This window comes from Cucurbita pepo, chromosome LG08, assembly GCF_002806865.2.
Source record: "Cucurbita pepo subsp. pepo cultivar mu-cu-16 chromosome LG08, ASM280686v2, whole genome shotgun sequence".
Classification (NCBI taxonomy): domain Eukaryota; kingdom Viridiplantae; phylum Streptophyta; class Magnoliopsida; order Cucurbitales; family Cucurbitaceae; genus Cucurbita; species Cucurbita pepo.
Window position 1 is genome coordinate 709,553 of NC_036645.1, and position 23,605 is coordinate 733,157.

At 38.4% G+C, this 23,605-nt stretch overlaps 4 protein-coding genes across 5 annotated transcripts; 2 read left to right on the forward strand and 2 right to left on the reverse strand.

Annotated features, from left to right (window-relative positions):
• Positions 1-454: 454 nt before the first annotated feature.
• On the forward strand, positions 455-4,609 carry LOC111800576 (probable transcription factor PosF21). The gene is made up of 4 exons (XM_023684330.1): positions 455-1,565; positions 2,134-2,266; positions 2,413-2,497; positions 3,995-4,609. Exons 1-4 carry the CDS (start codon positions 859-861, stop codon positions 4,324-4,326), a joined length of 1,257 nt encoding a protein of 418 aa, XP_023540098.1. The 5' UTR covers positions 455-858; the 3' UTR covers positions 4,327-4,609.
• A 957-nt stretch (positions 4,610-5,566) lies between these two features.
• LOC111800424 (protein TPLATE-like) lies at positions 5,567-11,859 on the reverse strand. The gene is made up of 7 exons (XM_023684110.1): positions 10,555-11,859; positions 9,793-10,389; positions 9,346-9,707; positions 8,548-8,851; positions 7,657-7,779; positions 6,605-7,060; positions 5,567-6,408 (listed from the first exon to the last, which is right to left on the reverse strand). Exons 1-7 carry the CDS (start codon positions 11,674-11,676, stop codon positions 5,890-5,892), a joined length of 3,483 nt encoding a protein of 1,160 aa, XP_023539878.1. The 5' UTR covers positions 11,677-11,859; the 3' UTR covers positions 5,567-5,889.
• A 1,411-nt stretch (positions 11,860-13,270) lies between these two features.
• Positions 13,271-18,208, forward strand: LOC111801141 (probable transcription factor PosF21). Of its 2 annotated transcripts, none has more exons than XM_023685129.1 (5): positions 13,271-13,424; positions 14,434-15,163; positions 16,242-16,374; positions 16,510-16,594; positions 17,546-18,208. In XM_023685129.1, the coding sequence occupies exons 2-5, from the start codon at positions 14,460-14,462 to the stop codon at positions 17,884-17,886; spliced, it is 1,263 nt and encodes a 420-aa protein (XP_023540897.1). In that variant the 5' UTR covers positions 13,271-13,424; positions 14,434-14,459; the 3' UTR covers positions 17,887-18,208. The 2 variants fall into 2 exon arrangements, with proteins under 2 accessions (XP_023540897.1, XP_023540898.1); XM_023685130.1 differs by lacking the exon at positions 13,271-13,424 and having other exon boundaries at positions 14,521-14,604; positions 14,682-15,163.
• A 548-nt stretch (positions 18,209-18,756) lies between these two features.
• Positions 18,757-23,180, reverse strand: LOC111801076 (splicing factor 3B subunit 4). The gene is made up of 9 exons (XM_023685045.1): positions 22,960-23,180; positions 22,784-22,832; positions 22,566-22,654; positions 22,426-22,482; positions 22,229-22,291; positions 22,075-22,140; positions 20,275-20,361; positions 19,627-19,720; positions 18,757-19,486 (listed from the first exon to the last, which is right to left on the reverse strand). The coding sequence occupies exons 1-9, from the start codon at positions 23,062-23,064 to the stop codon at positions 18,954-18,956; spliced, it is 1,143 nt and encodes a 380-aa protein (XP_023540813.1). The 5' UTR covers positions 23,065-23,180; the 3' UTR covers positions 18,757-18,953.
• Between the last annotated feature and the right edge of the window lie 425 nt (positions 23,181-23,605).

Below are 23,605 nucleotides of genomic sequence, written 5' to 3' on the forward strand. Positions count from 1 at the left end.
AGGTGTGAAATGAGAGATTTTTCTTTTGATATAATTATAGTATTATGCGATAAGTGGCCGCCCGTCAGCGATCACCACTGCCAAGAATGACATAGTCGGCCGCCACCTTCTCGTTGGTTTCGTGGTGCTATAGACCATCTCATTAGAGGCATATGCGCAAGTTAATTATAATTATAAGAGATCCAAGTTTTAGGAACCGTTTTATTTAATACGCTTTTATTATTCGGTCAAAGAGTAGGAGGATGCTCTTACACCAAAACCTTTTTTTTAAAAAAAAAAAAAAAAAAAAATTGTGGATGAAGATAACTTTAATATTTATTTGGAAAATAAAAAATTTGTGAGCTTTGTATTTTATTAAAAAAAAGCAAGGAGGACAATTATGTTTTTGTTGTGTGAGCCCACCTTTTGTTATAAAATTATTAAAACCCTTGATTTAATTTTGTTGGATTGCGTAAATTCGGACCCGATTCCCTCTCTACAGCTGTCCTTCTCTCTCATCATACCCTGCAAAAGTCATCGTTCCCCCATTTTTTTTTCTTCCCCTTCCCCCATTTCTTGCGCCTCTCTCTCTCTCTCTCTCTCTCTCTCTCTATTCTCTGCCGCGTGTTTCTCTACTACTATCCCGTTTCGATTTCTGGTTGTAGTTTGGTTTTCTTGCAATCTACGCCTTGGTTGTTGTTGTGTTCTTCCTCTTCATTTCCACCACTTGATTCCTAATGCTTGCTTGAGTTGAGGGCTTTTGATTTGATTTGATTTGATTTCTTGAATACCCATTTTGGAGCTTTGGTTGAATGTGGAGAGCTGTGGTTGTTTGATGAAAAAATTTGTTTAGTTGCTTTACAAGGGTGTTTTTAGTTCATGGAGAAGGACAAACCCCAAAGCCATTCTGCTGGATTTCTTCCCCCATCGAGTCGCTACTCGAGTCTTTCACCAACTGCAAGTAGTTTCAATGGAAAATCCGAGACTGCTTCGTGTTCAATGTCGCTTCCTCCAATGGCTCCGAGTCCTAATTCTTCCGATTCGGGTCAATTTGGTCGTGGAATGTCCAGTGATTCCAATCGTTTCAGCCATGATATTAGTCGGATGCCTGATAACCCGCCGAGAAATATGGGTCATCGACGTGCCCATTCCGAGATTCTGACTCTTCCTGATGATATTTGTTTTGACAGTGATCTTGGTGTCATTGGTGGTGCTGATGGGCCTTCCTTTTCTGATGATACTGAGGAAGATTTGTTGTCCATGTACCTTGACATGGATAAATTCAATTCTTCCTCTGCTACCTCTGCAATGCAAGTTGGGGAGTCATCTTCCGCTGCTGTAGAAGCAAGATCAACTCCTACTTCAGGAATTGGAGCTGCAACTTCTAAGGATGATGCTGCTGTTGGTTTGAAGGAGAGGCCAAGAGTCAGGCACCAGCACAGCCAGTCCATGGATGGCTTGTCAAGCATAAAGCCTGAGATGCTTGTCTCAGGGTCTGAAGAAGTCTCTGCCGCTGATTCCAAGAAAGCTATGTCAGCTACAAAGCTTGCTGAGCTTGCGCTAATTGACCCCAAACGTGCAAAGAGGTATAAATCCTTCAACTTCGTAGGATGTTCTATCTTGGTTGCAAGAAATGCATGACGCTATGAAGTGATTTGGTCAATTTTTTACAATAAGTTTAGTGTAAGCAACTATTATCATTGCAACTTATGAACTAGTGAATAAACTCTGGGGCCTCCTCATGCTGTACATCATTGCGCTCTAATGAATGAAAATCTTAAATTTTGGTAGATAGAAGCCAAATCATTTGTCTTGGATGTGTATGTTCTTTGTTCTTGTAGTATATCTTCTGATGAAATTACTTCATTTTCCATCAAGATAAAATAGTTTGTCTATCAAGACTTTTTTTTATGAATTTTGGCTCTAAGAAAGTGGAACCCAATCATTTGTGTCGAGTTCTGATGCATCATTTTACATTTAAATGGTGTTGAGTTCATTTACATGGACTGTGTTTGTGTGTTCTCTTAGAGCTTGAAGAGCCTCGAGCCTTTTTTTTTTTTTTTCCATGTTTACTACCTCTTCCTCTCCATTTAAAGCCTGTTTTCTCCAACTTCTCCAAATTTGTTCATAATTCCTCTGTTGTGCATTGCATAGGATATGGGCAAATAGACAGTCAGCTGCTAGGTCAAAGGAAAGAAAGATGCGGTACATTGCTGAGCTTGAACGGAAAGTTCAGACTCTGCAAACAGAGGCAACCTCATTATCTGCTCAATTAACCCTCTTACAGGTGGTTATCACAAAATTAATCGTGTTTATCATATTTTTGGATGTGTAATTTATGTTTTCATATGATTTTCATTCCAGCATTCTGGTTTATCTGCATTTGAATTTATATAAAACATCTTGCTTTACGTATTGCCTCCTTATTATCAGAGAGACACAAACGGTCTTACTGCTGAGAACAGTGAACTTAAGCTGAGGTTGCAGACAATGGAGCAGCAGGTTCACCTGCAAGATGGTAAGGACCTCTGTAATCTTTGTTTTTTTTTTTTGGTGACTGCACATTATAATTGCCTTCTCTTAGCTTTTTATGTAATCTCTCTGTTTTCTAATTATCGAAGGTACTTGTTGGAAGATAATTTTATATACATTTCTTAAATACATAGCGACATTGTAAGAGTTGTAAGAGTTGATACAGAAGAGAAAAGTTGATTAGATTTATAGAGACATTGTAAGAGTTGATACAGAAGAGAAAAGTTGATTAGATGAAGCGTCAGATTAGAACTTGTTAATGATTATAGGATATGATGTGTTTTGTTGAGAGAGATAAAAATTTGCAGCCTATGAGATACTTGACACAGTTTAGTGAGATGGTTGTAGGAAATTGATCGATAAACATCTGAAGAAGGATTCCTTTATGCAGGAAGATAAGGTTCTTCCGATATTAGAATATCGCTTCAAGTTTCATTTTGACCTGGATATTAGATTGCACTTGTGCTTCTAGTGAATATTGAAATAGTTAATGACTGGGCTTCTCTTTGAGTTGACCAGCTCTCTGAAAGGAGCTGAGCTGTGGTTTTCTGGTTTTTATTGCGCTTCTCAATTAGTTTATTATTATCGGTTAAACCAGTGTATTGAGCTTCTTGCTTATTGTCACAAGCCTCATTTGCATTAAAGATATGACACTAGTCTAGATGTTGAATTAAGGCACTTGGATGGGCTATGTAGGAGGCACAAGCACATGGTGCTTGCCTTACCTTGTCGGTCACTATCTTGAAAACATTGTGTAATGCATGTCGACATTTGGAGGGATGAAGTAATTGGAAACTTGAGGTTTAGAAATGTTCATGGATCATGCTTGATAGATAATTCTACAATCGAAATGATTTGAGAGATCCTGCCTGCATGCAATGTTACATTGCTAGAATTGGCATGTGCACTGCACATTGTATATTGGTTTACACATGGTATCTGGTTCCAGTTAAGAGGTACTCTGTTGTAGAAATTGTCTTTGAGACTGATTGATTGAGACCTGATCCCTAATTTCCGAACATCGTGCTTTTAGATTGTTATATTTTCTCGTCAAAGTGAGCATTGCTCACATGTTTGACATATACCGTTGATCAAGACGTCAAACGTCAAAGGTTCAAATCTCTCTACTGTTTTTCAACTCAAACAAATAGGTTGTCATTACATTGGTAACTACTGCATTTAGGAACAATAAGGAGGAGAACGAAACATTCTTTATAAGGGTTTGAAAACCTTTCCCTAGTAGACGTGAACTTTAAGGGGAAGCCTGAAAGAGAAAGTTCAAAGAGGACAATATCTGCCAACGGTGGACTTGAGCCATTACAATTTACCATACTGTATTAGATTTCGACCCCTTGACATGATAGAAGATTTCTTGAATTAGGGGTAGAATTGAAGGGAAACCGTTCTTAATTGTGTCATGACGACGATTCAATAATATTCTTGTGGGGCTCCATCTTTATTAGCATCATCTCTCTTTTGACAGCTCTAAATGAAGCATTGAAAGAGGAAATTCAACATTTGAAAATATTGACTGGCCAAGCAATCCCAAATGGTGGATCAATGTCAAATTTTGCATCCTTTGGAGCTAGCCAACCATTTTACCCAAACAATCAAGCAATGCACACTTTGTTAACTGCTCAGCAATTTCAGCAGCTACAAATCCACTCGCAGCAGCAGCAGCAGCAGCAACATTTTCAGTACCATCAGCTACATCAGCTTCAGCAGCAACCGACGGGAGACATCAAAATGAAAGGACCGACTTCTTCTCCGAGTTCGAGAGACAACACATCAGATACGTCCTCTCCCTCTTGTTGAAAAAGATAGCCTGTGAACCTACTGGTTCTTAAAGCTTTTGATGGTTAGCTATCAGAAATTTAGTTGCATTTGTTATCCAAATACCACATTTCTGTCCTCCCTACTACAAAAGCATTTTGTTTTCCTTCCCTGTGTCTGTTAATTTATGTGTAATGTTCATTTGTTGTAGACAGACATGTTGTAGTTGCCGCTTTGTTGTTAGATTGTGGATATCACAGTTTCTCTTATTATTTGTAGCTTAATTTTCTTTTCAAGGTTTATTATTAACCTTTTTCTTCCTCCAGTCATATTCTTTATTTATTTTTTATTTTTTTGTAAAATAAATGTTGTTCTTAATATATGTTTTGGAGATACTCTCATCATCTCCTTCTGATTAAATTATAAGTTTCAGTCTCTCAATGTTTGAGAATGTGTCTATTTGGTATTGTATAGAATTTTCAAGTTTTTGTCTATTTGGATTTTAAACTTGAAAACATATCTAACGGGCTTTAAATCTTCAATTTTGTGTATAATATAGTTTGCTGGTCTATGAGACTATATTTAAAATATACGAACTATCTAGACACAAAGTTTAAAGTTCATGGTCTTATCAGACATGTTTACCGTTTAGGTTCTTATTAGACATGTTTAAAATTTAAGATATTTTAAATTAGGTAACTGGGCAAGATTAGGATCGCATAGGCTAAGGAGGCAGTGGTATGAGTCTCATAGGTGGCCGACAATGAACTCGGGGTGTACCTCGAGTCATTTTTCTTCTTTTCTTGCTTGGTGACTCAGTTCTCGTTTTGTTTTGGTCATTTTGATCTGCTTTGGAATTGTTTGCTTTATTTGGCTCGTAGTTTATATGGGTTTTCAACCCGTTTATGTAGTTCAATACCAAAATAAGAATCAAATGTGCTACACACTCCAAATTTGGTAATCACCGAAAAAGGAGTAAAATCTCATTTCTTNAAAACGACACCAAAAAGAACTAAATAAAATAAATGAACGATTAAATTAAAAACATGCACGATGACCAAACGCCTGGCCCTATAGATAGTTGACTAGTATTTCTTTTCTTTTCTTTTCATTCATAATGTAAAGAACTTTGGAGAAGAAGTAATGAAATACCTTAGCACTCATCCATGTGGCTTCCCTTTCTTTTTCCTCCTCCATTGTCACTACCATCAACCATGTGTCTGCACCTCAACAAGTTGCTACTCATTGTCACCAAAATCAAACTAAAAGAGCAGAAACAGGATACCCATAACTGTAAATAACATATACATTCCTTTTTTCCTTCCTTCAAATAAGAAGATAAAAATGATACCAGAGAATTCATCATCAATCCACAATATACATATTAAAAACACCTTTAAAAAAAAACTAACTATATAAGAACTAACAAATACATGATACACTACACAAGCAGTCCTTCCGGGGATGGTGGTGGTGGTGGTGGTGGTGGTGGTGGGAGGGATCCGAATGAGAGCACACTCGCAGTCAAAATTACACAAATGAGCTAATCCTCAACAAACTAGAAGGCAGAGAATCTACATATTAAGGAAACAAAAATGAGGCAGCTTAATTAGCTTTGTTCGCTCTATCCTTACATAACATGTGCCATTCCTGAAGGACTGCAGCTTGAAGTGCAAGGTGCTCGACCTCTTCTGCACTTAATTTCGACAACGTTGATGGTCCCTTACCGTTTTCCTCACTATCTTTCTTCTTCTTCTCTCCTTCACTGTCTTCCATGTCTTCTTCGTCATCGTCATCGTCGTCTGATTTTGGGGTTTTTGGTGGAGGTTGAGCTGCCTTGAGCAAAGCTATCCGCTCCATTGATATCTTCAGCCTCTCTGCAGCAGCCACCTTGACTTCCTCTTCGGGCATGTACTCAACACCTCCATCAGCTATGTCATCTAGCCATCCTTGAGGATCGGCTTCAATTTCCTTTGTAATTGATGCATCAGATGCTCGAACAACGAATTTGCAAATCATCGTTGTTGTCTCATCACCTAGATCGACGTTTCTGCTTACTTCACTAGCTCCGAATATCATCATGCCCACAAACCCCCCGTACCATGTTTTTGCAGCCAAACAAAGCTACAAGCATTCAAATAGGAAAAGTTAGTAATGGATCGACAGAACTCAATTTATTAGTTAAATTGAAGACGAATTAGCTTCAACTTCCCAGGAATACAACATTTATATCAATCTTAATGTCCGAGTTGGGTTTTCCCCCCTTTTTCTTAAGGGAGCTTAGTGAGTAAAACATATAAAAGAGAGCACAGAACCTCACCTGAAACCCTGCCAAAGTTCGAATAATATATGAGCAAACACTATGGAAAGGCTTGGTGGACAAAGATTTCAATCCACTCAAAAAAGGAGATGCTCCATATTGCTGCGCAGCAGTAGCCTTGAAGCCAGTTCCCTCATAAGTATAAGTGCCAGTATACTCTACAATTGCAGGTAAGCTGGGCCATAGGCGGAAAAACTCAACAGGAGATATTTTATGTGGCGAGAGAAGCTCAGTCAACGGGATCTTGTAAGGAAGACACCTCAAAATCACAGGTTCTCCTAGCTCTGACCTTAAGCTTCTCTTTTGTCTGATAATATTAGAGTCTTCTTCTGTGTAATCACCGTCGTAATCTCCAGCCCCACCGCTTCCGTAGAAGGGGTAGTACAAGACTTGAACCCAGAGGGCACATCTCTCAAAATGTGAAACACCAACTGTCACACTGCACAGAACTGGATCCTGGAAACGGGGGAAGCAGAGGTGTGAGATAGTCTTTCCTTGAGGAACAAGGAAAGAGATAGCAAGTGAACAAGGATTTTCTAATATCAAGTGAGAAGTTACTTATAAGATCCCAAAGGCATAATAATTTATTAGGTCATGGCCAATAAATTATTGAAGATGTTTCTTAACATTCTCCGAGCACAAGTTTTAAAATTTGTTTAACGAAAAGGGCCAACATTTGAATTACTAGTTTTTTTCTAATAAAAACATATGAATCATTAGAGATAACTATCTTGCTCTGATGCTACATTTATCAATATATTTCTTAAAAAGAGACAAAATCTTCATTAACGAGCACATCTATTAATTTCAAAAGCTTAATGCTAGGCAGTGGTTGACTCAATCAAACTCACTAAATTGATAATTCCATCGAGCTATATATTCTTGTCTACAATAGGCTTCTAAACAATCACAGTCGGAAGTAATTTAAAATGAAAATAGCTGCCGTATTTTTTCTGTCACGTAACGTAAAGTTGCTGTCCAACATACTAACCACTAAAAATAACGGAAGGTATAACCAAAGAAAAGAAAAATGATACATTACAAATGGGTACCTGTGACACAAGATGACGCAGCTGTCTCACTGCTTGAGGAGAACCATCCATGAAATATAATGCTCCAGACAACCCAACTCGGATATCCACGCGATTTAGTTCAAGCTCAGTTAAATTTAGAACCTGCAACATGATACACACTCACACGTCACCCAGAAGATAACCAAATAAATATTCAACAGAAAGTAAAAGGATGTGAAGCATGAAAATATTTTTCAGATATTCCTTTATTCTTGATTGTAGAAAATAAGGGATATTTGTAATTGACTTTCTTTAGCTAAGCCAGTCTTCATGCATAGCTCTTCCTTGGCTTTCATGGTCTGTTATATCTTGGGATACTGGTAATTGAGTTCAAAGAAAATTGGATGTAAATTTCTTTTAGAGATATTACTTCATCCTTAATGTAAACAATCGGAGGTCAATTGTAATTGGACTCCCTTATTTAGTTGGATTTTTTCATTGTATAATATTATTCTTCTTTTTGACACTTTTGGAAGCCAATTGAGATGCCTTGGTTCATATCAGAAGGATTCTCGAGTAATTAGGCTCATTACCTAATATATAAAGCCCTTACCAAGGAGTTGGCAAAAATACTAAAGGAAGTATTGCATCATAAGATTTTGAGTGTGATTCTGCTTCTATAGCTACATGTGGGACATCTTCGTGTTCTAGAGCTCTTCATTTTTCTTTTATATTACTGACAATTAGGGACGCTTCTTGTAACTTTTGTATGGTGTTTGTAGGCAGCTAGAATGTTGGTTCAGCCGAATGATCCTATTTTTTGTATCTTTACTATTGAACCCTTGTTCATTAAGGGGATGGTATTTTCCCGATACATTATGGACTATAAACAAAATAAACAGCAGTAATGAGAAAAGAAACATCTTTAACCTTCAAATGTAGAGTAATCCTTCCATCGCTTGAGTTTGCTAAATGATATGCTTCAACATAGCAAGGATCACTACTGCCAGTCAAAGTAATTGCAGTTGGAGGAACCTTGAGAAGAGTAGAATCAATTCCTTTTGTCAGCAAAAGAGTTAATTCACTAGGGTCTGGCCTCCAAAGCTCTAAAATAGCCTTGTGAACCAAACCTTCCAATTTTCTGTCCTGAGCTGCAGCTGCTTCATAGAACTGCACGGTTAGTTTGTGATGGCTAAATGGGTAATCTCCTCTGGCTTCACTGACACCAGCCCACCTGTAATCAAGCAAAATTGACTTCATTAAATAAACTTGTCACTTGTTTATTTTTCAAGTAAAAACAGAAGAAAAAAAATCTGAAAAGAAAAAACAAGAGTTTCGCGGTGTGAACTCCCAAATCCAACTTCGAGTCCTTCTTTCCAAAGATGATGGATAAAAAACAAGCTAACATGAACCAACCAGCCTCTGCTGCCTACTATCCTTACTCAACAGGCTTCAAATGTAAAAGATAACCAAACCTAAATAGAAGTGTCCTTTCTAGAAAGTTGTAGTAACTACTAATCCCATTAGAAATGACAGAAAAATCCAAGTTTGGGAGAGAATGCTTGTTTCACCGAAATGAAGAAAAGGTGCTAGTGCCTATTTGGGTGGTTCAGCAAGGACTAGCGTTAGAGGTAAAAATATTTTCCTTGAAAACTGCGGGCCATCTATGGTGAGCACTGAAAACCACCCAAAAAAAAGTTGATATTAAGCAAGGCAATATATACTGACCTGCTTTCTGGATTGTTTGAAGCATACTTAATTCTCTGTAGAATTAAACGGCATTGATGTTTGTTGACTGAATCTGCCAAGCCATTAGCTCGGAATTCTTCAAGTTCTTTAGTCAATAACTGGCCAGCTCTAAGGTGACGAGAGCCTAATCGCTGAGCACACAAAAGCACCGCCTGCACATCTTGAAGTCTATTTGTTGTCTCTACTGCTGAATCTACGTTCGATAAGACCTTATGGATATTTGTAACGATAATATTTAATGGGTCATCAGGGTCGTCAGCTAGAAGGGGATCCAAGCCTTCAAGATCAATATGCTCTGAAATTGCCCAAAGAAGACGGGCAGTTATTCTTGGGGTATTTACCTGCCACATTATTAAGTTGACAATAAAGAACCATTAAAAGCAGGTCAATATATTAGAACAGAGAAAGATATACAAATTGAAATACCTCGCGTAAATCTTTCACAAGTTCACGTTGCAAGTTTTGCAGCCTTGTCTCATTCAAAATTTGATCTTGAGATGCTCCATCCTTGATTCTTTTTACTCCTCCTCTGGTATCATATATATGGCATAGCCTAACTAGCAACTTCAAGTAACAATCAATTGCATATGTGCGGCCATCACAATCCCACTTGACACAGGGCCTACAGACTTCAACCACCTCCAATGCAGGCTCTGTCCAGTTTAGTGCTCCATAACCAGTTCCATAGGCCAAGGCTCCAATAACTCTGCTTTCCATCCCAGAGTTCTTCTGTTCGGGCAAAGGTAAAGATAACTGAAAGCAACTTTCCACCAATGAAGCAACCAATTCCTCCCTAAACAAGCCTTTACTTGTAACAGTATTAAGATCGTCTCTAATTCTAACATCTTCAAATAAAGAAGCAATATCAGTTCCTGCAAGAGGTTTTTGACCTCTACGAACACTTTCCTTGGCAAAAAGGTCGACACAGAGAGCCGTACGGCAAATACACGCTAAGGCATGCATACGATCTGATTCTGCTCTCAAGTTCCTCACCATAAGAAGTAGTCTCTTGAACAATGAAACCTACTAACAACAGACATCATATGTCAGGATACAGTCCTACTTTTAAGGTCCAGGCAAAGATATGAGATCTTGTGAAGCAATTATAATTTTAGTTACACGCCACAAAAATGCAGGACAACATGTTGCATAACAAAAAGTAGAATAGATGAATATGAAGACACATACCTGCATGTGCAGATCAAGGAGGTGAAGATTGGTAACAACTGCCCGAACAATACTTTCTCTAGCAGAAGAGAATTCTTGCCTATCCCAGAGCGTGAGAATTGCTATGATCGACTGGGAAGCCCACTCAGGCTTCCCTCCAGGCACATCAGCCAAGTACAGCATATTAATCCCTACCTCAAAAATCAATGCCGGGTCCAACGACGAAGCTAAAAATGGCGCTAAATGGGTTGCTACATCTGAGACTCCCACAAACCTCTCCGCACTTGAGTCGATAGTGGTTCCATTGCCAGTAGAAGATTTCGAAAGCTTACTGATGACTTCAGCTGCCCCAGAAGCCACAGCCTTCACTGCATACACAATTGGAAACACAGTGGCCCTAAAGCTCTCCACAGGCAGAATCAGGGACCTCGCCATTAATGCATTTCGCTTCTTCCAAACGAAGTCCGCCATTGATGAAATCCAATTGGACCTAATAGCAAGTGAATTTTCACTATCCACCAACTTATCACCTGCCAACCTACTCATTCTCTTCGAATCAAATTCCTGGAACAACCTTCCGACTGACTCGAACGCAACCTTTGAAACCGCATCCGACTTATCCAGCATGTTTTTCCCAATACGCGACCACCAGTTGGAAACCTTGTCGAGCAAACTAACATTATTCTCACAGAGCGTGACAAGGTCATCCCTAGCAAGAATACACCCCAAAGTTTCGGTGATCGAGAACCTCAAATTATCACTATTAGAATCGAAAAAAGCAGAAATTTCTTTATGGGAGTCACTAATCAGCTTGACAAGGCGATAGGAAGGGATCGCAGCGAGAATTGAAACCCCAGCAGCCGTGACATCAGAGTCAGGAAAGTCGAAATCAGTGCGAATGCCAGTGCACACAATGTCCCAAAGATCCGAAGTAAGACGAGTAGAGCGAATAAGATCAAATGCGAGCTTCTTACAGACGGCAGAAGCAGGGGAGGCTACGATCTCCTCGACGGCGGACTTGGCGATGACGGAGATATCCCGGCCGGCAGCGGATTGTTGCAGTGCCTGGAGGAGAGCACCGGATTGGCGAAGGGCGTCGTTGGAGCGAAGGTCGGCTTGGATCTGAGCAAAGAGAATGTCCATGGAGATACGCTCGTGATCCAAGAAGCATGAAACGAGAACCTTGGAGAATTACTACCAGAAATTTGCAGAGATTGTTGGGTGTTTGATGGAGCGGAGGAGGAAGAAATGGAGCGAACCTGAAGCGGGCAGTTGTAAGTGGCAAAGGCGAACGAACATGGCTTCGATGACTGTGCTACCACTTGCCGACCGGTATACGGGCTATGGTGGCTTGGTTGCTTTCAAATTGTGGGCTCAGGCCTAGGAGTGAGCCCATTAGTCCTAAAGTAATGCCAATTTTTTTATTATACTTTTTAATATTTTAGTAGAGATGTTCGTTTATATCGTAGGTCTTGAGACTAACCTAAATGGGTCGGAAAATAGAAGAGGGAATGAAAGAGATTTCTCCCGTGATGTCCCACCTTAGTTGGGGAGGAGAACAAACCACCATTTATAACGGTGTGGAAACCTTCTCTAGCAGACGCATTTTAAAGCCTTGAGGGGTAGCCCGAAAGGGAAAGCCCAAAGAGAACAATATCTGCTAGCGGTGGATCTGGGTCATTACAAATGGTATCAGAGCCAGACACCAGACGATGTGTCAGCCTTGTTGCTATTCCCCGAAGGGGGTAAACACGAGGCGGTGTGCCAATAAGGACGTTGGGCCCCAAATGGGGTAGATTTTGGGACGGTCCCACATCGATTGGAGGAAGGAAAGAGTGCCAACGAGGACGCCACCATTTATAAGGGTGTGGAAACTTTCCCCTAGCAGATGCGTTTTAAAGCCGTTGGGGGAAGCCCAAAAGGGGAAGGCCAAAAGGGGAAGGCCAAAGAGGACAATATATTGCTAGTAGTGGATCTGAGTCGTTACAAATGGTATCAAAGCCAGACACCGGACGATAGCCTTCTTACTGTTCTCTGAAGGGGGGTAGACACGAGGCGGTGTGCCAATAAGGACGCTGGGACCCAAAGGGGGTGGATTTGGGGCGGTCCCACATCGATTGGAGGAAGGAAAGAGTGCTAGCGAGGATGCCACCATTTATAAGAGTGTGGAAACCTTCCCCTAGCATACGCGTTTTAAAGCCTTTAGGGGAATCCCGAAAGAGAAAGCCTAAAAAGGACAATATCTGCTACCGGTGGATCTAGGTCATTACATCTTCGGTTGGATAAACGTTCTCCATCACTGTCTCCACCCTCACTCCCGCGTTCAACGCATTATACTAGACAATAAGCACAAAGTTCGTGAAGTCAAACACAGTTAAGGTGCAACATCGAGCTATGAGCTCGTGCGATTGTTGTGTAAGGCAATCAATACGAGTAAGGTGAGAAGATTGGCAAAGCTACGTGTTTGTGGGTGAGAGGATAGATTAGGCTCGACTATTTATAGCAGAACGGTTAACGTTTTCCTAACTTTTTATAAAATGTTCGGGTTACAAATTATACATTATTTTTTAACAACAAATATAAAAGGAAACCCATTAAATTTTTTAATTCATATTATAATTTTTTTTATTTGGTGATTTCAATAATTACATGAACGAGAGATGATTGGTTCTTTATGAAATTAGCTATATATATTCAAATTCATAAAGTTTCAAATTATTACAAAATTATAATTTACTAAAATTAATGTAAAAAAAAAAGAAGAGAGAGAGAGAGAAAATGATACAGCCCTAGCGGCCTTGTCCCACCCCCTCCCCTTGACGCTGGCTCGACGGTGGATGTCCCCTCTGTTCGTGTTCTTCACAGATCGTATTCCTTCTCTTGGTCTCAAGGTATTTTCTCTATTGCTATCTTCGTCTTATGATCATTCATGAATGTCTGCAAGTTCAAGCTCGATTGAAAATTGATATTTCACAATCATATGAATTTGAGACCGAGAGATGCTTCATTTCGTTATTGATTTTCAGTATCCATGTAAATGTTTGCCCCCCTTTGGAGGGTTGATTTGAATTCCACTCGACTGAATGGAAATTGAGGGATGAAGAATATGTAGTCAATGAAAGAAGATCCTGGGAATTGAAATGAGTTCGTACTCTGCATTGCACGTTGGGGCATATAAATTGTTGCTGCATTATACGATTCTTTTCTTCTTGGAGAGTTCTTCTACTCCAGAATTTATTTTTATTTTCTTTGAACCAAGTTGAATTGTTTATGTCATTGAGTGGATCTGTGGCATTTTGCTTTTGGAAGCTTTTTTCGGCTCCTTCGCTAATAACATTCTAAATCTCAATTGTGCAATAGGATGGTATAAGAAATTGTTTCTGGCTTTGAGTGGATCTGTAACCTTTTTCCTTTGGCAGCTTCCTCATAGCCTTCTTTGATACCAGTCTCGATCCAATTGATTCTTGTATAAAATAAAAGAAAAAGTCCATTTTGGTTCTTATATTTTTTAAAAGTGACCATTTTGATCTGTGTTTGCAAATCTCTAACCCAAATTCTTCGTGGTTTAAATGGAAACTCTTTTAAACAAAATTATGACTATGTTCCAAGAAATTTATGTATAATGTTGTGCTGAAATTGTGTTAAAAATGAGAGAATAAACGAAATTAAAGGGCCTAAACAAACACTTTATTTGTAATGCATGTCTAGTTTGATTTCTTGCAATCTACGCCTTGGTTGTTGTTTTGTTCCTTTGATTTCTACCACTTTATTTGTAATGCGTGTCTAGTTTTGAGGGCTTTTGATTCGACTTCTTGAAAACCCATTTTAGAGCAGTGTTAGTACGTGGAGTTTTGCTTGTTTGATGACGAATTTGTGACTTGGAATTTCTGTGTTGTTTAGTTTCTTTACAAAGGTGTTTTTAGTTGATGGAGAAGGACAAACCCCAGAGCCATTCTGGTGGATTTCTATCCCCATCAAGTCGTTACCCAGGTCTTTCTCCAACTGGAAGCAGTTTCAATGGAAAATCTGAAGCAACCTCGTCTTCAATGACGCTTCCTCCAATGGCTTCGGGTGCTAATTCTGATTCAATTCAATTCAGTCACGGAATGTCCACTAATTCTAATCGGTTCAGCCATGATATTTGTCGGATGCCTGATAACCCACCAAGAAATATTGGTCACAGACGTGCTCATTCAGAAATACTGACCCTTCCTGACGATATATGTTTCAACAGTGACCTAGGTGTCATTGGCAGTGCTGATGGGCCTTCCTTTTCTGATGACACTGAGGAAGATTTGCTGTCCATGTACCTTGACATGGACAAATTCAATTCTTCCTCTGCTACCTCTGCAATGCAAGTTGGCGAGTCATCTGCTGCTGTTGTAGATGCAAGATCAACTCCTTCATCAGAAATTGGAGCAGCAACATCTAAAGACGATGCTGTTGTTGGCTTGAAGGAGAGGCCAAGAGTAAGACACCAGCATAGCCAGTCCATGGATGGCTTGTCAAGCATAAAGCCTGAGATGCTTGTCTCAGGGTCTGAAGAAGTCTCTGCTGCTGACTCCAAGAAATCCGCGTCAGCTACAAAGCTTGCTGAGCTTGCACTAATTGACCCCAAACGTGCAAAGAGGTATAACTTCTTTGGATCTCTTCTCCTATTTTTTGTTCAACATTAAAAAATAAAAAAATAAAAAAAGTGTGTTTTTCTTAATGATATATCCATATCCACAGGCAGGTTTTCCTTGTTGCTTTATTTTGATTATTTTATATCTACTATGCCTGCTCATGTGATGGTCAGAATTATCGTTGCTATTTATGTCAATTCAACATTTCAGCTAATTTGGATCCTTTACCCAAAATTGAAGAAATGTATGATAATATGGAGTATTTTTGTCAATACTTAGACATTTGACTACAAGTTTAGGAGAAATTATTCGAGGAACCTGTCGCAAGAGACTAGTAGCTTTTTACCATGGGATGTATGAGAGACTAATTGTAAAAGTACTTTGTTTTTGTATCCATCGGTTATGAAGGGGAAAATAAATTTGAAAGTCTAAATCCGATGGTTTTAATGGGGCACCCTCATTGTGGCGGCCTCATTGAGTAATTTGGTTAGCATCAATGAGTTTATGACTATTACTGTTAGTTTGTAGGTTTTTTCCTGGCTGATTAATTAATTGAAGCTATTCCTATTCTCTGTATATGAAAGGTCGTTGCACCTTTTGAACTAGTGATAAACTCTCTGGCCTCTGCATTTTGTACAACATTGCTTTCTAATGAATCAAAATGTGTATATTTGAGTGGGTAGGAACCAAATCATTGGTCTTTTTGCCGTGTATGGTTTCTTTTTTCTCTCATTTCTCTTGTGATGAAATTTCCTTATTTATTATGAACATAAGATAATTTGTCTATCAAGACTTCTTTTGATGAATTTTAACTCTAAGAAAATGGAACCCAGTCTTTTGGGTGTATTACGAGACAGCTTTTAGAATTTAACTGGCGTTCGATCATTTACTTGGATTATGTTTGTGTGTTCTCTTATCTCAAAGAGCCTGGAGACTTTTTCAAACCCTGTATTATGTTTACGAGACAGCTTTTCATGTTTGAGATTATTTGCTCTCATGTCCAAGTATTATGTTCCTTCCGTTTCCCATGAAAAGAAGAATCGGAAAATTTGTTCATAATCCTCTATGTTGTGTATCGCATAGGATATGGGCAAATAGACAGTCAGCTGCGAGGTCAAAGGAAAGAAAGATGCGGTACATTGCTGAGCTTGAACGGAAAGTTCTGACTCTGCAAACAGAGGGAACTTCTTTATCTGCTCAGTTAACCCTCTTACAGGTGGATTATCGCATAATTAATCGTGTTGATCATATTTTTGGATGCCCACTCTATTTTTTCATATCATTTGAATTCCAGCATCTTATTTTCTCTGTATTTCAGTATGTAATGACATCGTGTTTTACTTATTATCAGAGAGACACAAACGGTCTTACTGCTGAGAACAGTGAACTAAAGCTACGGTTGCAGACAATGGAGCAGCAGGTTCACCTACAAGATGGTAAGGACCTCATCTTTTATTTCCCTTTTCAGGTGACTGCACACTATGTTTGCCTTCTCTTAATTTTATCTGATCACTCTGTTTTTTATTTTTTGAAGTAAATGTAGGTGCTTGTTGGAAGATGATTTTGTATGCATTTTTTACATTTGTAGACTTTTTTGTTTGAGAGTGATTTTGAAAGGGTTAAAATCGCTTTTGTCGTGATTTGAAATCATTCCCGAACATGGTTTAGCTTTTAAAATCAATTTATATGATATGAAAATCACAGTTAAAGTGTAATCACTCTCAAACATGCCACAAGTCTCCTTATATCATATGAGCTTTTATAGTTGTTAATAAGGGTTGGGGGTTCAGTACAAGCATGGTCTAGGTGAACATTTGTAGAGACATAATAAGGGATGATACTAAACAAGAAGTTGATTAGATGAAGTATCAGAGCATAGCTTTTGAATGATTTTAGGATATGGCGTGTCTTGTTGAGAGAGAGGGAGAGAGAGAATGTGGCAGTGTGTGGGGTAACCTTTCTTCTCCGAACCCTAGCCATCCCTTCGCTTAGCCTCGGCCCGATGCCATCATATCTGACTGCTGCTCTCCATTCACCTTTGGTTTTGGTGGTCCTCTTCCACTCTTTCAGAATAATTTTGCCTCCATGGATATGAAAAGTTGTTGCTTCGGAAATCCTCCTCGGTATTTGGGGTGAAAATGGTACGACTTTTCGTGGAAGAAATCGAAAGTAATCAACACGTTTTTCTTTCAATCCCTCTCCTTCATTGGTTCAAATGTTCGAAAACGAGATAAGCTTTTGCAGTCCTGTGGTTTCTGTGAAGCTTTTTTGAAACTTTTCCTTAATGAAAAGTAGGTTTTAGTATCAAAAAAAGGAGGCCTGATGAGATTCAATAAATTTCTTGTGGAGCCCATCTTTACTTTATTAGCACCTCTCTTTTCTTGCAGCTCTAAATGAAGCACTGAAAGAGGAAATTCAGCATTTCAAAGTATTGACTGGTCAATCAATCCCAAATGGTGGATCAATGACAAACTTTGCTTCCTATGGAGCTGGCCAACAATTTTACCCAAACAGTCAAGCAATGCACACTTTGTTAACTGCTCAACAATTTCAGCAACTTCAAATCCATTCACAGCAGCAGCAGCAGCAACAACAACAGCATTTCCAGTACCATCAGATGCATCAGCTCCAGCAACAATCAACTGGAGACATCAAAATGAAAGGTTCGACTTCTTCTCCGAGTCCGAAAGACAGCAACACATCAGATACGTCCTCTCTCACTTGTTGAAAGCAATAGCATAGCAAACCTACCGATTCTTGCCGCTCATAGTTTATTTAATATATATATAAAAGAAGAGATGACCCACTGTTCAAAACTTTTATGGTTAGCCATCAGAAATTTAGTTGCATTTGATATCCAAATTTCACATTTCACCTCCAACCCACAATCTTGCAGTTCCCTTCCTCATTCAATGCCTTCCCCTCTCCTCGAGCTTATTGTTTGCTTTCCTGCATCTGTCAACTAATGTATAATGTTCATTGTTGTAGACAGAAATGTTTGTAGTTGATTTGTTATTAGATTGTGGATATCACAGTTTCTTTAAGCTTCATATCATTTTCTTCCTCGAACCTTAGCCATTGTTTTATTCTTAATATATGTTTGGAGATACTCCCTCCATCAATTTGCACTTCGTTTGATTATGCAATTGATCATCTACCCTCTAAGTTCGTAGGTTATGATAGGAACTAAAAACAAAGGGGAAAAAAAGAAAAGGAAAGAAAGTTGCAGGGTGGTGCTTGATCGGAGTATTGACTAAAAACCCATAAACTACATTGGAAAATCTATATATAAAAAAAAGTAGTGGTTTATTATGAAAATAAAGTTGTATTTTTTGTGACAAATTTAAAAAATGAATTTCAATTTAAACAATGATTGGTTGTAAATAAATAATTAGTAATTAACTTGTTTGTTTAGTTATTTTATTTACAGTATCATATAATTCATCAGATGCACGTTCGCTCAAACTTTCAAAACCAAACATTTCCTAATAGATTGAGTTTTTGAAAGAGAGAACGAACTCGAGTCTCGATGGTCACCTACCTGGTCTTTGCCTATATCCATTGATACTCTACTAATGTGCATTAGAAGCTTGACAAGTATCCCAAACTAAGATGAGAACATTCTCTATTTTGTAGCAAAAATGTCATATTGCTTCCTGCTAATTTCTCGGATGAAAGTGTTACAATTTGAATGATAATATAACAACCTACTGGACATTATCATAAAAAAGAACTAAACATGATGTTCAGGCAGAAAAAACTTCATTCTCATTGCTAGCTTAGTATAATAATGTCTTAGCCAGAAGATGGATGAGGTGGTGGAATGTGATTCGGAGGTGGCGGTGGGGGCATCGACGACATTTGCATAGGGGGCCTTCCCTGCTGCTGCTGCTGCTGCATTGGCAGTGGTGGTGGTCGCCAAAGAGGTGGCTGTCCTCCTCCCATTCCCATTGGTGGAGGGATAGGCATGGAATGACCAGGAGCCTGAGGTGGTGGCGGAGGCATGTTTGGGGGAGGTGGCCGAAATTGCTGAACAGGGGGCAGCATCATGGAACCCGGCATAATTTGACCTTGTTGCTGCGGCTGACCCTGCCAGGCTGGTGGTTGTCCAGGCATCTGCATAGGGGGGAAAGCCACCCCTTGCGGTGGTGGAGGACGTATAGCAGGAATTGGGCTGGGAGCAATGCCACCATTAGCGAAGGGGCGTGGTGGCATCAGAGTTCCCATCGTGCCGTTAGGCTGTGCAACCTTTGGAAGTGTCGGAGGGCCACTTGCAAACAAAGTGTGAGGTCTACTCTTCTGGGGATTGCTAGCAGCCAATACTCTCTCTACAAAATAGACAAAGCCACACCAGAGATAAATAAGCAACGACAACGACGATGATATCCTTCCACAGATCACTAGGTTCAAATCTGTTCATAACCTAAAACAATTCCATAAAGTTCACGGATCAGCAAATAATTCTTACCCGCAGGTGTGCCGTGTCGTTCACCCTTGGTATCTTTCTTATAGGCATAAGAAACCGTTATTTGACGATTACAAAGATACTGGCCATTCATTGCCTGTTAACGACAGCAACCACAGAACAAGAGAACAAAAGTCAAAACCATCTGGAGATAAAAGCTTGAACCGAAGCCACGAAGGAAATCAACTGATAAAGAAGCTGAGATTTCCACAAGAATAGCAAACAAAACAAAATTCATGGAAAGTGGAAAGAAAACCACGAAAACAGGACCTAAGAGCTTAGAGGGGCAATGTTTTTCACTGTTTCCATGTTTAACCAATAGAGAACTTTAGCACATCTTGAAACCACAAACTTCAATAAGAGAGGTGGAGGATTATCTTTAATCACCTTGAAATAAAGAAGCAAAATCTTTCTAATAAGAATCTTCAAAAACATCATCTTTTAAGTAGCTATTCAAAGGTTGCAAATTCAACTCCATACTACTCAAGCTAACATCAGATGGTAGCAATAAAACACTTCTTTCACTTCATTAACATTTAGGGGCACTGAAGGCTCCAATGATTTAAGGGAAGCTTATTATGAGCATCATATAGTATCAAAACAGAATGACATGCGTGCAGAGATCGACCAATAAGAAAAGAAAAGACACACCTCAATTGCTGCATCAGATGCTTCAAAAGAGTCGTAGCTAATAAAACCAAACCCACGTGAATTTCCCGTATCTGGATCTCTCATAATCTGGTTAGAAACACGAAGATATTTGAAGTGTTAGAACACAAAGTGCATAAAACTCAGAACTTTCATATTAAACCGTTCTGATACATCCCCAAAAAGAGCCTGAGTACACAGAAGATACAGAGAACTAAAGATGAAAAATAGAGCATACAAAAAGAAGTGATCTTTAGTTAAAAAATAAAGGAACAGCGTGGTGTCTTATGCACACAAAACTCTAGTTCTGCGTTGCTCTTGAAGCATGGAAGGAAACTGATCTGATAGACGTTCAGTAAGAAAAATATAGACGCCTCCCAACAGCCATGATGTTATTAACCCCCTAAAAGGCCAAACAAATTTCCAATCTGGCGTACCTAACTACAAGAACTTCAAGAGAATAATATTATATAGAAAGCCAGGACATAAAACTAGTCCCATTTTCACAAACATTATCATACTGGTAAGTACTAGTAAAATGTACTAGCCCACATGGAAGAAAAACCAGTTACAAAATCCTAGAAAATATACAGTAAATCCAAGTAATACACGAAAATAAAATAATAATGGAAGAGAAAACATTTAAAATGATGTTTTATTAGGAAAGACACTTGTTAAAGAGAAAAGAAACCAAACCATAAACTGGCTGCTAACAATCACCATTATGCTTGAAATAGGAGAGACATGTCAATTTACTTCAACCAAAGAGGCATTATACATGAGAAAGAAAGATAAAACAAAAGAACGAGAAATTGGAAAATTACAGTGATCCATATAATAATAACGTCATAACAGTATTCTACTAAAACACCCTTCAAGTAAGATGCCAGAAAGTGAACAAATACTGTAATTCTTCATTCTTTTTTTTNGGGGGGGGGGGGCAAGAAATGGATTTACTAAATACAATGCTACAGTTCACAAAAGCAACTACAGAATCTTATGCGGAGTGGCCATGAAATAAATTCTACAAATTTAACTTTTAGACATGTATAAATGCATTGTCTACTTGGCTAAAAGATTTCTAAGATCTTGTCTTCCCTTCCCCTTATCTTGAACTCCCTAGATCTTTTATTGGACATCAGAAATTCAAGACCAGTTTTATAATCCAGAGCAATCTTTTGGCTAAACAGCCAATATTTGGTAGGAATGAATTTTCAGGATTCACTTCATAATCATTACAAAATCACAAAGAAAGAAATTAATAAAGGTTAAATTACAAATTTAGTCTCTATGGTTTAAAGCAAGTTAGAATTTAGTCCCCATGGTCTTAAGTGTTAGAAATAGACCTTATTTATGAGAATTTTATCAAACCATAGAGGTTATTTATGAGGTCTTATCATACCATAACGACTATTTTCTAACTTTTAAGACCATAGAGTTTAAATTATAATTTTTTCCAAACCATAGGGACCAAATTTTCCTATTTATGATTTAACAATAAATAAAAGCCAAAAATAACCACAAACTTCCAAGGTTTAGCAGCCCCATAAAAGAAAATAAAGGCTAGAGACGAACTATGTTCAACACGCTCCAGAAAAGATACACAGCCAAAGATATCGTATACATGTGAAATGTACTAAAAGGCAATGTCATGGTTAATATTTTCATGAAGGGACTTCACTTCATTAAGTTGTAATAAGATTACTTCCTTAGAAAGTAACTAGTTTGCTTGAAAATGAGCCCTAATCTCCTAAGATAAACAAAACATAAATGAGTGATGAGGTTTATAGGAAAAGTTATAACCTTAGGATTTGTCACAATGACCCCAAAAGCACTGAAAGTATCGTAGAGGAGCTTTTCATCGACATCCTGACACAAACGTCAAGGTTTAGTTACCTTCGTTAAATCATTAGCTTGCAAGTCTTCCCGTTATAATCATGATAAAATAACTACTCACAGGGTCTAGGTTTCCTATGAAGAGATTCGCTCCCACATCCAAACTCTTCTTGTCTTGAGACGCCTGGAAATATGCAATGCACACATAACAAAAGTAAGATATCAATTTTCATAAGAATATAAAATACCATCTTCCTTTGCTAAGCAGAAAATCAAAACGCATCCTAGCACAGTTGAAAGAATAAATCCCCTACACACCTTGTTTACACGAATTGGCTTCCCGTAGAGCTTAATCATATTCAAAACCTTAATTGCCTGCAAAAGCATTAAGAATGGAAAATCAAAATAAACACATAACTAGGAGGATAAAAAAGCGCAAGAGTCCCAGCGTTACTTACATAATCTGCATCTTCCTCACTGCGAAACTCAATGAATCCATATCCTTGATGCAAGTTAGTAACTCTATCCTTCGGAACGTACACATTAACTGCAAAATAACAAGTGGACACAAATTTTTTCAAGGAAATGCTCAAACCAAGAAGGAAAAAAGACAGCTCAAACAGAGTCTCCATAAATTCCAAAGACTTCACAAAACGAGAGAAACGAAAGAACGCACCAACTGGGCCGGCTTGAACAAACAGCTCCCAAAGCAACTCCTCAGAAACCTACAAGAAACACAAAAAACAGAAAAATAGTATAACAAAAACAAAATTAAATGAACATAGAAACCCTAGAGGAGGGGATTTGAAGATGGATTAGTTGAAAAAAGCAGGGAGGAAGAGAACAAAGGACCTGGGGATCTAGATTGCCGACATAGGCAGTGGCGTCTTGGTTCCTCTCGGGGGCGTGCTGGCCGAGCAGATTAGCTCCGACCCCCGGCGCTATCTTCGTCGTCATCTTCTCCGGCAAGTCGGTGAACCAGTTGCCGCGTTTGGGGATCAGAAACTACAATCTAAAACCTCTTGCAGACTGGGGAGAGTCGAAGGAGTTCCTACGGGGTTTTGTTTTCTTAATTGTTATTTTGATTTTCTATTTTAAAATAAAAAATCACTTTTTTATTTTTTTTTATTTATTTTTCATATCAAACTTACACTACCGAATTTTGTTCCCTTATGAAAATTAGGTTTTTTATTTTATTACAATAAATATAATTAATTTAATTTTTTAGAATATATATATATTTAAAATATTTAAAATATTTAAAATATTATTATACAAAATTAGTGAAAATAATTAAATTAAATTAATTAAAAAAACAAAAATGACGAAAAAAAATAAGAATTAATGAATAAACATATGCAACCTTTGTGTGCGTTAGTTGTCCTCGAACTACATTGCATTGGAAGAGGTTCGGCTATAATATTACCTGTAACTAGTCCAATCAATATAGTTACAGCTCTGATACCACTTGTAATAATCTTAGTCAATTTAAGTTCGA

What these genes read in the sequence shown, in the direction of transcription:
- LOC111800576 (XM_023684330.1), top strand. Translation starts at nt 859, where the DNA reads ATGGAGAAGGACAAACCCCAAAGCCATTCTGCTGGATTTCTTCCCCCA. An exon ending in GACCCCAAACGTGCAAAGAG is followed by an intron (nt 1,566 to 2,133) that starts GTATAAATCCTT and finishes TGCATTGCATAG; the next exon opens with GATATGGGCAAATAGACAGT. An exon ending in GCAGGTTCACCTGCAAGATG is followed by an intron (nt 2,498 to 3,994) that starts GTAAGGACCTCT and finishes CTCTTTTGACAG; the next exon opens with CTCTAAATGAAGCATTGAAA.
- LOC111800424 (XM_023684110.1), bottom strand. Translation starts at nt 11,676, where the DNA reads ATGGACATTCTCTTTGCTCAGATCCAAGCCGACCTTCGCTCCAACGAC. An exon ending in TCCTTGATCTGCACATGCAG is followed by an intron (nt 10,390 to 10,554) that starts GTATGTGTCTTC and finishes TGTTGTTAGTAG; the next exon opens with GTTTCATTGTTCAAGAGACT. An exon ending in TGCGTCATCTTGTGTCACAG is followed by an intron (nt 7,061 to 7,656) that starts GTACCCATTTGT and finishes CCCCGTTTCCAG; the next exon opens with GATCCAGTTCTGTGCAGTGT.
- LOC111801141 (XM_023685129.1), top strand. Translation starts at nt 14,460, where the DNA reads ATGGAGAAGGACAAACCCCAGAGCCATTCTGGTGGATTTCTATCCCCA. An exon ending in GACCCCAAACGTGCAAAGAG is followed by an intron (nt 15,164 to 16,241) that starts GTATAACTTCTT and finishes TGTATCGCATAG; the next exon opens with GATATGGGCAAATAGACAGT. An exon ending in CTCAGTTAACCCTCTTACAG is followed by an intron (nt 16,375 to 16,509) that starts GTGGATTATCGC and finishes ACTTATTATCAG; the next exon opens with AGAGACACAAACGGTCTTAC.
- LOC111801076 (XM_023685045.1), bottom strand. Translation starts at nt 23,064, where the DNA reads ATGACGACGAAGATAGCGCCGGGGGTCGGAGCTAATCTGCTCGGCCAG. An exon ending in AGCCAATTCGTGTAAACAAG is followed by an intron (nt 22,292 to 22,425) that starts GTGTGTAGGGGA and finishes GCATATTTCCAG; the next exon opens with GCGTCTCAAGACAAGAAGAG. An exon ending in TCATAGGAAACCTAGACCCT is followed by an intron (nt 22,141 to 22,228) that starts GTGAGTAGTTAT and finishes CGTTTGTGTCAG; the next exon opens with GATGTCGATGAAAAGCTCCT.